Source organism: Rhipicephalus microplus, chromosome 8, assembly GCF_043290135.1.
Source record: "Rhipicephalus microplus isolate Deutch F79 chromosome 8, USDA_Rmic, whole genome shotgun sequence".
Classification (NCBI taxonomy): Eukaryota; Metazoa; Arthropoda; class Arachnida; order Ixodida; family Ixodidae; genus Rhipicephalus; species Rhipicephalus microplus.
In genome coordinates this window covers 62118526-62130145 of record NC_134707.1, presented here as the reverse complement: position 1 = coordinate 62130145, position 11620 = coordinate 62118526, and the positions used below count along the sequence as shown (strand labels likewise).

General features: G+C 45.7%; 2 protein-coding genes across 3 annotated transcripts in view; one reads left to right on the top strand and one right to left on the bottom strand.

Annotated features, from left to right (window-relative positions):
• LOC119165450 (uncharacterized) overlaps window positions 1–11620 on the bottom strand; it is a 181706-nt gene that overhangs the window by 47504 nt on the left and 122582 nt on the right. The gene's annotated exons all lie outside the window — the stretch shown is intronic.
• LOC119164516 (uncharacterized) lies at window positions 3153–9948 on the top strand. Of its 2 annotated transcripts, none has more exons than XM_075871975.1 (4): window positions 3153–4172; window positions 6663–6867; window positions 7756–8560; window positions 9294–9948. In XM_075871975.1, the coding sequence occupies exons 1-3, from the start codon at window positions 3666–3668 to the stop codon at window positions 7767–7769; spliced, it is 726 nt and encodes a 241-aa protein (XP_075728090.1). In that variant the 5' UTR covers window positions 3153–3665; the 3' UTR covers window positions 7770–8560; window positions 9294–9948. The 2 variants fall into 2 exon arrangements, with proteins under 2 accessions (XP_075728090.1, XP_075728089.1); XM_075871974.1 differs by having other exon boundaries at window positions 7727–8560.

The following is an 11620-nucleotide window of genomic DNA, read 5'->3' as shown; positions in this document are numbered from 1 at the left end:
GGAGGGTTTGCAAAGTGAGAAATTTCGAGTTCTTGCACCGTTCGCCACAGGTGGCTCTACCGACATTATTCATCACTAACCGACAGACTAGGTGTGGAAGATGGAATCACTTATGTATTAAAAGATATCTTTAAAAGTAACAAAGTAGATATAAAATGGAAAAAACGGATATCCAAGCCTACAGAGATATAACAAGGGCTTAGGAAGGAGCGTCCTCTGTCACCCTTGTTATCCATGGTGCACCTGCAAGGATTAGAGGCAAAATTAGAGGGGAGTGGACTTGGCTTCAACCTCTCTTTAGTCAAACAAGGAAAACTTATTGATCAAGCACTACCAGCATTAATGTACGCAGATGATATAGTGCTAATGGCCAGCAACAAGGAAGTTTTGCAGAGATTGATGGACATCTGCGGTAATGAGGGAGATGGGTTAGGTTTCAGATTCAGTAAGAAAAAATCGGCAGTCATGATTTTTCGAGATAAGGCAGCGGCTGACGCCGCCTAGCCGTAATACATAGTGAACCAAAAACTAGATGCATCTTTTTTTTTTCCCCTTTAAATAGTGAAGTTGAGGACTGGTACTTTGCAGTAAAGTGTGCAATTTTTACTCGTGCCTCGATTTTAGCCACCAATCAGATAACCTCCTTGTCAATTCTACCCACTTAAAGTATATTTTGCTCTCGCTGTCCCTAAACGCCAGTGCTTTGAAAAACTCTGTGGCATCATCCTGAACTATAGGGTGAAGCCCTTTACAGAAAATTATCAGGTGTTCGGCAGTTTCCTTCTCCTCTCCAAACGCACTGCATACCGTGTCTGCCCCTTCGTATTTGGACCGATACGTCTTGGTTCGCAGTACTCTCGTCCTAGCCACAAACAGTAGAGAACAATTTCCTGCTTAAAAGTTCGATAGATCTCTATAGTGCAGACCTTTTAATTATGCCTATTCTCCACATGTCGGTCTCCATTTCCTTCATCTTCTCAACCGATAGTGCTTTTTAGTTTAGCCCCCTACTCGTTTCTGAGTATTTACCCGTCGATTTTCTGTTTCGCTTCCTCCATTTTGTATTGACATTCCTTATGTACAAGTAGTTGAAAACCTTCCTAGCCCAACGCTCCTCCCCCATTTCTCTCAATCGCTTCTCAAATTTTATCTTGCTCCCAAAACCGCCATATGATTATGAGAGACGCCGTAGTGGAGGGCTCCGGAAATTTCGACCACCCGGAGGTTTTTAACGTGCACCCAAATCTGAGCACACGGGCCTATAACATTTCCGCCTCCATCAAAAATGCAGCCGGAATTCGAACCCGCGACCTGCGGGTCAGCAGCCGAGTATCTTAGCCACTAGACCACCGCGGCGGGGCTGAAGCCAAGTGCACTCCTCTGTTATTTGGCCTCTAATCCTTGTGGGTATAGGTGCCACCACTAACGGTGAGCGGTTGAACGAGACAGACTAATAAGAACCCTGCTATCTGGGCAGGTCAGGAGTGCAGTAGGTCGTGAAGTTAATGGTTAATGAAATCTGGGGCTAGTGAGCTGCTGGATGCAACATAGAGTTTCTCAAAATTGTAAGTATTGTGGGAAACTCTATGGGATGCAATATGCAAGGGAATGAAGGGATACGTGATAGCTTCGAACTTGCTCAAATTTGTATACCTCAAAGACTCGTCTGGATTCACGTTAAAATGATTGATTTCTTACTAAAAGAACACGTAATTGGCTATTTATTTTTTGTCATTGCACAAAACGTGTTTTATTTAACGCTAGAATCTTCTACGTTGATGTACAATTTCACAAAGCGAAAAAAATAATCAACAGCTGCTAAACTTGGCGTGCAGACGACAAAGCGAGCGTCCTTTCCGCCACGTTTATGTCGTGTTTCTTTTCTTCGCCGTTTGGTTGTGCCGTCAAGGTGAGTAGAATTTATTTTAGCATTTAATACGCGTGAATGAGATCCGCTTATAAACATTTTGTTTTAGAGAAGTTTTATTTACGCAGTCGTATTTGCGTTTGAGCCGAAGCCCCGCCAGAGTGTACTAGAACTCTAGAAGTGTTGAGTGGCGTGACCACGCCTCGCCGCCTGATCAGTGATCCCTTCCGCGTTGCCCGCAGCGGCGGCGCTGCAGTCGAATAGTACTGAAAGATCCGCGTGCAGGAACTGCTATGTGCTTCGGCTCCTCCCTCGGGCTTTCTTGATGCAGATTTCTTCGTACCTGCCCATCATTCATGTCTAGCACATGATACCATAGCCCTTGAAGTATGACAGCCAATCTACTGAATTTGAGCTCCATAAAAGTTCTTGTGAGAAATCGAAAATATTTCAGAAGGGGGTGTGTCCTATACTGATAACTGAGCCAATTTATTGGAAGTTAGCTGTGCCAAGAAAGCTGTGAGATTAAAAAACAATCACACGCACGCAGAACCAGAAATTAGCTCGCTTGCAATGGTGTTACGCCAATAGAATATTTGGAAAGCAGCACAATTTAATATGTCGATACTAAATGACACCTGGTTACACTGAATTTACGCAGATTCACAGACGGGATATATATATAATTGGCACTTTTTAATATGTTCGTGTGTTGTTGTTTTTTAAGTTTAATATGTATTAAGCTTTTCGCAAAGCAATATTTATTATCTTCCGCAAAACTGGCATGATAAAACAGAGTCCTCACCGATCTAAATGTTGTGACAACGTTGCTATACTCGGGGTTTCTCGTGGAACAATCGAGCGCATGTAGGCTCATATGAGGAACACTGTGCTCTGCATATCGTAGAGACTGCCGACAATCAAGTATCAATCACGGTTTTGATACTTCTCCTCTCTTTGCAGTTCGCCAGTAGCCACTTTTGATGCAATGCAGCTCAAAGCGCTGATTGAGTAAGAACCTAGGCGGATCCGTGCAAATTTTTTTTTTCCTTGAAACAGTGAATGTATCGATGCAATATCGGCGTGCCTGCATATTCACTCGTGCACCATGGCGCGTAGCAGGTACGTTCACTGATAAAGGCTCAGAAACTCATTAACCGCGCTAAAAAAACTAGCAATTACACGCTTTCGCAGGCTCGGGCGCGCACGCTCCCAATGCAGACATTTCTGAGATCTTCAGTACCATGGAACTACAGCGCCGCCGTTACTGTCACCCGCCGGAGAATCGGCCGAGATGCGGCGCCGCCGCCTCGTTCACTCCACTGCCCCCTTCTAATACACTGTAGCCAGTTGTAGTGTTCTGTGGTTGTAGTGTAGAGGAAGCGGTAGCTGGTAGAGGTGTGCTGCAGTGTGCATTAAGAAACTCTAATGTGTTCTGTGCTGTAGCCCCGCTTAACACCAGCCAACAGAAGCCTCGCACACACAACGTGTTCTGTGACACAACTCTCCGGGCCAAATGCGAGCAGCAGCCGATCAAAGCGCCTTCCGACGAGCCGATATCCCACGGTGCAAGCTCTTGAAGGAAGTCTCCCGTCGGGGGCGACTGACCGGGCAGATAATACTGTCATTCCTAGTGCTCCAACATCGCCCCTTAAGAAATTCGCATAGGCGGTGGCGCCACACTTCCCTCTAGGTAGAGTCTACTAGAATAAGGTTCTAGTACACTATCTCTACTATGGAGGCCAGGGTGTAGAATTGGTAAAATGACGGGGCACGCTCGCCTCTACGCAACGCCGCGATGAACGCCAGTGTCAACTCCGCCGCCAGTGTCAGCGCTGCGGAGAAGAGGGCTCGGGCCGCCGCTGCTGCTGCTGCGAAACGGGAGCGACGACGTCAACGGCGGCTAGCGAACCCTGAAATCCGGGCTCGGGAAGCCGAATCGAAACGTCGACGTCGAGCAGCGAATCTTGAAGCGGCTCGTCAATACGAAACCGAAAAGAAACGTCAACGGCGGCTATTGGACCCTGAATTCCGGGCTAGGGAAGCCGAATTGAGACGTCGACGTCGAGCAGCGAACCTCGAGGTGGTGCGACGACGCGAAGCCGAAGCGAAACGTAGACGCCGAGCAGCGAATCTCGAAGCGAAACGTAAACAACGAGCAGCGAATCTCGAAGCGGCGCGGCAATGCGAGTCGGCTGCGAAGGCAACGCAACGCATGAAGCAACTGCTGCAACCGGGCCCGGATGGCGCGGACGCGTGGTTCAAGCTCGAGTTCGTGGATCGAAGCTTCGGACACATCTGCAAGGTATGCTACCAACTGTGGTTCACGAACAACCTGACCAAGGTCGCAGTAGCATCCACAATGAACAGCACCGTAACGTCGTTATCGGTGTGCTCCAACAAGTGTTCGGGCCGATTAACAGCGACTACAGTGAATTCAGTGTGCTCCACTTGCATGAACGTGTTAACACCGGGCAAGGTGGCCGCCATGAGCATGACTAACAGCTACTGCTACCCACCGAGACATATGAGCTGCTTCGCATGCTACTTGGACTTCCCTTTACTGGGAGATGTAATTCTCCCATCTAAAAAGTCGGATATTTGCACAGTTGTTTATCCAAATGGTTGACCTCCATGCCTGCATAGCTGGTGTGACATCAGCATAGTTGTCGACATTGTAGCCCAGATGTTCTCTGTAGGGATGCTGGGTCGTGTTCAGGGGTTTCAGGCGTTCGAAAAGCGATGAGTCGGCAATGCAGAGTGCACACAGCGGAAGAAGAGGCCACTTACCTCGAAGCTAGGAATGCAGCGGCCCGAGAATGTAGTCGTAAACGACGATCAGATCCCGACTACTCTCGAAGGGAACGCGTTGATGATGCGTTTGCCCGGTGTGAGTACGGCCTAGTACAAGTGACGAAAGGCCTGCGCTTCTACCGCAAGGATTAGCCACAGCTAGGTTTCCTCGCGAGTTTCTGGTCCTGGAGTCTGGGCAAGGTCTGTGCCTGGCGGTGGTTTTTAACTGTAATAATCTTCGTAGCATGTTGAACTCGGTTCGATGCAGTAAAAAAAAAAAAAACACGTGTGAAAGGCCGGCAAGTGTTGCAGGATCGACATATTTCAGTTTCGTTGCTTCTGAAGCTTTACACGTTTAAAGTGAACTTTCATGTTGTTATTTCGCAGCTGTGCATTTTGAAGTACCTGATCACATTAACAATTGTTACGTAACACTTTGTGGTACTTGTAGCCTTCGAATCCGCTTTGCGCCGGATAGCCTTTTTGATATCCTCGTTGTGGCTGCCGCTTTCACACACAAAAAAAAATCGCATCGGCGCGCATGTTTTCTTGCAGGAAAATTCGAGGGAATCTCTAGGGGATGTTTCGAAAGGTGAAAGACAATTCCCTAAAAAGGAAATCTCCCCTCTATACGGCCGCGGTTTTGCATCGGCGAGCAGCGAAACCACAGCTTTGGAATTCGAAGGTTGCGGATTTGTGCTCACATGAATAAATGAAGGAAAAACAAAGGCAGTAATGTTTCATTCACGTAATAAACAATTTCAGGTAAACCTCATCAAATTGAACAATAGAATACTGAGAATGTAAATATTACTGTCTTTCAGATCACTCGGTGTATGTTTCCCTGAAACTATATCATGGGATTGCCAAATGAATCAATTAGTAAATTATCTAGAGAAATAGCTGCGATTTTTTGCCATTGTATTATAAAAAGTAAATGTTTGTTCACCTATAGGCCTTGTCGCATTCATAGAATGGAAAAAATTGAGAATAATATTGCTCAGACACAACTGGCATCGTTACAGCAACATAATTCTTTTTATAAATTTCGTCATTCAGAACCTTGCAGTGTTAGTGAAAACAGAACTACTAGTTATGGTGACCAAATGCTACAGTTTTGTTTACCGGCTGTTCTAAATCAAAATCGATTAGAGAAAATGGTCTCGATGTATCTGCTCTGTCGCTAGAAAGGCTATGCAACATATTTATGTAATTGCTCGTGCTGCCGTGAGTTCATATGTTTTTGTTTTTCTCTGTCTTCATCACTACAGCTATTTATACTCTTGTTTTTCACATGTTTCCACTGCAATCCTGTTCATTAATTCTTACAATGGTTCTTTACTGTTTTTACCGTTTTGTTCATGCATAGTGTAAATAGCATGCTTCTGTTCAACCGCTGTAACTGCTCAGTGTATGAGGTGGCCAGAAGCATCTCAAGCTGCTTAATGTAGCTTTTCACCTGGTCATTTTCGCAACCTTGTTGCGAAATAAACTCAAATCAATTCATTTAAATCGGTCATTGTGACCAGACAGATAAAAGCAAGAAGTAATGTCCCATATGTGCTCTCTTTGGCTTAGCTGTCCATAGGATCACTCGCCATGGTGCGCTATGGTGTTCCACTGCTGAGGCCGCGGGATCGAATCCCAGCAGAACTCTCATAGGGGGCGAGAACGTCGTAGGCTCGTGTAGCTACATTAGGTGCATAACAAGTGACCCTAGGTGGTCAAAATTTGCCGAGCCCTTCACTGTGGCGCCCCTCACGATCAAATAATTTTGGGACATTAAACCCCAATAGTGTTCTCTCCCTTGGATTCATTTTGGTGTCTAGCAACGTGCATCCAGTATTTTTTCAGTCGCTGTGTAGGTGCTGATGCCCTCTTACACTTATGGTGTAGTGTTAAGGCGTACTCGTTCCCAGTTCAAGTAGTGACATTGGCTTTTGCGGATAATTGCATTCTTGGATGCCCTATATATATCACGTTCTGCTTTTTTTGCCATTAGGTTGCATCGCCGGCACAACCAACTGGAGTCCTTCGAGCGAAGTGTTCTGTGCAGCATGACCAGCCCACATCCTGTGAGAAGGGTGTGTCCAAATCAACACAGGCTAATATAGTCACTCAAATGGTCTCTGCATGGACGCAATCCGAAGAGGTGCAAGATTTATATGATTCCTCCTCGCCACTGAAAGTGCCACAGCCAAGCAAAGGTGCACCCTTATGCATATCAGTACTATTACTGTCATTTACTTCTCATAATTCAAACAAAATTCGAGGGCCCCTTCAAGTTTGAATTAACAAGGGTCGACTGTATATAGTGGAGCATAGGTTGGCGAAATCACTCGCAAGTCGGCTCATTCGGACTCTGATTGAGCCGCGAGTCTGTGTGAGCAATATTTTGGGGAGTTTGAGTCCCAGTGAGTTCAGTTGAAAAAATAAAAAAAAAATAGTGAGTGGCGAGTTTGGTTCAGGAAAATCTTGTAGATTGAGTCCTAAGCGCGAAATATATTAAATGAGTGAGTTTCACTCTCATAAGCTCCACAATTTTTGCTCACCTATGTAGGGGACTAAAACAAAAACGCTGACTAAGGTAAAATGAAGAAAATTTTTAACAACTTTCTGTTTTTTTTACAGTGTGGAGAAAAGCAAAGTCTTTTTTAAAAATATTTGTGCATTTTACCTTGGTCGGCGTTTGTTTTCTTTAACTGTTTGTCCCCCACCAAACAAGATTCTGTCAAACCCTTGATTATACTCTTTGTTATATATGGTACTTCACTGTATTGAGATTCAAACGTTGCGCCGCTCTGGTAATTGTGGTAACTGCTGATGCGAAGGTCGTGGGACCGAATCCTAACCTTGGTGGGCACATTTCTCGTGGAGGCTAGAATGCTCACGGCCAATGTATTTAGTTGTGTGAGGTAGTCGACATTTTCTAAGTGCTTTACTATGGTGTCCCTCATAATCATATCGTGGTTTCGGGACATTAAGCCCCAACAGTAATTATCCATCAATTTTCAAGTCAAATGTGTCACCACATTGTTGCGACACCTTATCTCTTTCCGTCTTTAGGCCATAAAGCAGTATCATTTGGATTGCAGAGGACCAAGGTTAGTGGCTCCAGCACCTATGAAAGTCATGGAAGGCCCCAGTGCATATGCAAAAGGCTGCTGAAAAGATAACATGGTGTACAGGCATCTCGGAGGCCAACTTATACTCTACTGCGGTCTCCTGTTAGATGCCATCCCACGATCTCAAAGACAGCGACGTCGTTTCTTGATCATCGGAACCGCTATCGCAGGACGTAAGTGCACCACAGTTAGTATAAGGTATGCAGAGTGGAGGTTCGGGCTTGGACCCGGGCAGACGCCCGAGTGCTGCAGTGAAGAGTCTCTTCACCGGAGTACGGCTCCTCCTTTGCGCTACCACCAAGCACTCAAGTCATCGAGGGGCACCTATTCTGAACCTCTACACCTTCCCTCCTTAGCTAGTGTAGAAGCTAGCCGAGGAGTAGGAAATTAATCGGCGCAGTCGACAGGATTGGAGAGCCCACAGCGAGGAAAGCGCTAAAATGCGGGGAAGCTCACAAGATGCTCACCGCTTTTGGGAGCTACTGGTGTGCTGCGAGAAGTAGCATCAGGACGCTCGCTGCTTTAGTATCTGCTGGCGTGCTGATCAACGAACCTGCTGATAAACTTGGGAGCCAGGAGTTGGGCAGCCCAAGAGCACTGCGCCTAAGTAAACTAGAGCAGAACAGAAAGGACAGTCCACACGGCTAACTTCAGACAACGACAGGGGCGGCCTGGTGGAGCTCCCGGAGCATCAAAGGATTCGTCGCAATCAGCGTTGGCGACGAGACGATGTTATTCCAACTGACAAGGTCATTGGGCGACGCATCACTGCAAGGTGAGGCCTGCTTTGTGCTCTCTCAAGCCCCCCCCCCCCCCCCCCCCCATTTTTTTTACTGAGGCTCGCTCTGCGAGATGGCGGATTGTAATAGAAATGTCATGAAAGGTGACAGTGTGAATGAAACGGACTGCACCTGCGAGTTTATGCTTGAGATTGAAGCGCCAAAGCTAAAGCTTGAGCTCGAGAAGATGATACGGGCTTCATCAGAATATCCGGACAACCGGAACCATGTCTCTGATGTGGCCACTTCACACATGAGGTCAGAAGGCATTATTTTTAATCCTAGGAATGAATACCAAGCATGGAAAAATCCAATCCCTTTCACGTGAGCACCCACAAAGAAGGTTGGTGTGGTCCCGAACCTTATTATCATGCCAGGCTATGGAGGGAGAGCTGATGCACTGATCACTTCATTTCTCACCATATCAATTTTTTTTTTCACAGGGAAGGAATGGGAATTTTCATGTTTTTTAGTTTATTAGATTCAGAATGGTGCCTCCAGATGTTGTGTGCTGAGTCCTCACATGCATTGGCTTGTTGTCAGCAATTAAGTGTGCTTCAATGTAAAAATATTTAGCTGCGAGTGAAGAACTATAGTTTGTATTTTCTTGCCTTTGTCGTTTATGCACTGCCTTCAAGATATTGAAGAACTATCACCAACTTGCTCAGTTATCAATTCTGCTACAACACCTTTGCAGCGTAGCTCATTCAGAGTTCTGGCTTCTTTCAGCAATGCCTCTAGTCTTGGAATATCCAACACGGACCAGCAGTCGAATGGAGGAATATTGAAATGGTGATGGCATCACAGATGGTGATGATGAGTGCAGACTGACAGCAAGCTCACCTTTAATGAAGAAGGAGAGAAAAGGCCCTGCCACAGTCAATCGAGAGCCTGTACTTGTCATCGTCAGTGACAGCGCACTTCGCTCATCGAGGTTTGAGGACCTGGAGGCTTTGAATCGCCGTGAACTTTCCAATGCAACCTGTGCCTACAGACGATTGTACAATAGACTACTTTTAAACGAAACCAGAAGCGACCAAGAAAATGTGTTTCCTTCAAGAAGAGTTTCGTTTACTGAGAGATAAACAGGGGTATATATTCAAGTACCAAACCAAACATATTAGTGGAAGTTGTTTCATTTAAGCAGTATTTTCATTTGAGAGGGTTTCCTTTAATAGGGAGTCTACTGTAATGTGAAATCGTCTCTCCACGTCTGCCAATTCCGCGAGCACACGCTTGGTCGCATGCAGAGGTTGCTTTCAGCAAATGATTGCAAATAAATTTCACTCACAGGCTCGTTTACACCAATAGATTCCATGGTATTGAGTCAGATTTCTTGCTCTAATTTCAGTAAAATTAATTTTGCTATTCTTTCCACCCGCTATCCTGCCTCGCCATCCTTTGATCCCTCCCGACTAGCTCTGCTGGTCCCTCGAGGGCAGGGATAAACTGCTTTGTTTCCCACCGCAACCTGCTGTTATGCGCTTGCTGCTTTTCGGTGCGAGCCGTGCATTCTCATGTGAAGTGATGTAGAGCGTCAGTGTGCTACCCCTCCGCGAGCATGTGAATTGCTATTCTGTGGGGTAATACGTATGCAATCTGTGGATGTTACCTGTTAAAGTCTGATTGATTTGATTTGTGGGGTTTAACGTCCCAAAATCACCATTTGATTATGAGAGACGCCGTAGTGGAGGGCTCCGGAAATTTTGACCCTGAGGTTACCTGTTAAAGTCGAAGACAATCTTTCCATCACAGGTGGGACTCCACTTAGCTAAGACATCGCCTCGCGCTGGCTAGCAACTACTGGCGCATTTGCACGCGGTGCCCTTACACTGTGCGTAGCTTTTGCCCCACTTCTGCCTAAGGCTTAAAGTCGGGGGGGGGGGGGGGGGGGGGGGGGCACATGTTAATTTTTTAAAGGGGCCCTGCAACAGTTTTTGAGCATGGTCAGAAAACGCTGCCGATCGGAAGGAGAGGCTCCCAACAACACGCGAGAAAATATAGCACAGCACGCGGCCTGGAATTCACAATAAATTATCAAAGTCAGCTAAAAATTGTTTTCTCTTCTCTCGACAAATCACGTTATATGCCCGAAAATCACACGTCAACGACCCATCTATCAGCCATTGGCTGATTTGAACATGGCGTGCTTGCTTGTTGCAGAGATCACCGCAAGAAGCCGCTACTTGCCCGTGCATGCGCACGCGATCACACTGAAAAAGCCGCGCATTCGAAGAAAAAAAAAAGTGCTCAAGGTCGCAAAGCACGCGTGACGTTTTTCTGTGGTCCTGCCATCCCTTCCTGCTTAGCTTTCAGCGCTATCATTGGGACGAGTGAAGAGAGAATGCAATTGCAGCATGCGACAAACCTTTGCAACTGCACTCGCACTGAATGGGTTCATAAAATTTTCGCAGCATTGAATTCGTGAGACAATAAGCTCTTCCAGTGAATTCATTCCATGGTTACTTGATAAAGTGTTTCAGGGCCCCTTAAGGGGGTGCAACACCCCACCATGGCTGGTCCGTCAACTGCAGGGCAATAGCACCCAGTCGACAAGCTCTGGAGTTTATTTCTAAAATTTTTTTAGTAGTGTTTTGTGCCAGTAAATTGTCATGCTGTAATTTTTTTTAATGATTTAGTCACGAATGTTGGGTTGATGTGGCACCACGTTGTGAAATGACACTGTGGTATAGATGCATTTATGAAACAGTGATAGCAGGGCAGTGTCTCGACGATCATGCGAGAGAAACTGTTAAGTCGAATTTCAATTGTGAAGTCTGAGTCTTTATTTCAGACATGCATGCAAAAATTACATGGCTAAGGAGGAGGGAAAGCCACACAGTCGCAGCTTCATATTGCTCCCTTTTTCCCGGATACTGCTTTAGTTATTGATATACTGATTTAGTTATAATACTGATAGCTATAATGATACTGATTTAGATACTGAATAAAATACTGATTTAGTTATAATGCTTTAGTTATTGTCGTAAAAACATAAAATTAAATGTACAGGCTCATTTTGTATAGATTTGAATTTTTCAATTAGATATTTACGA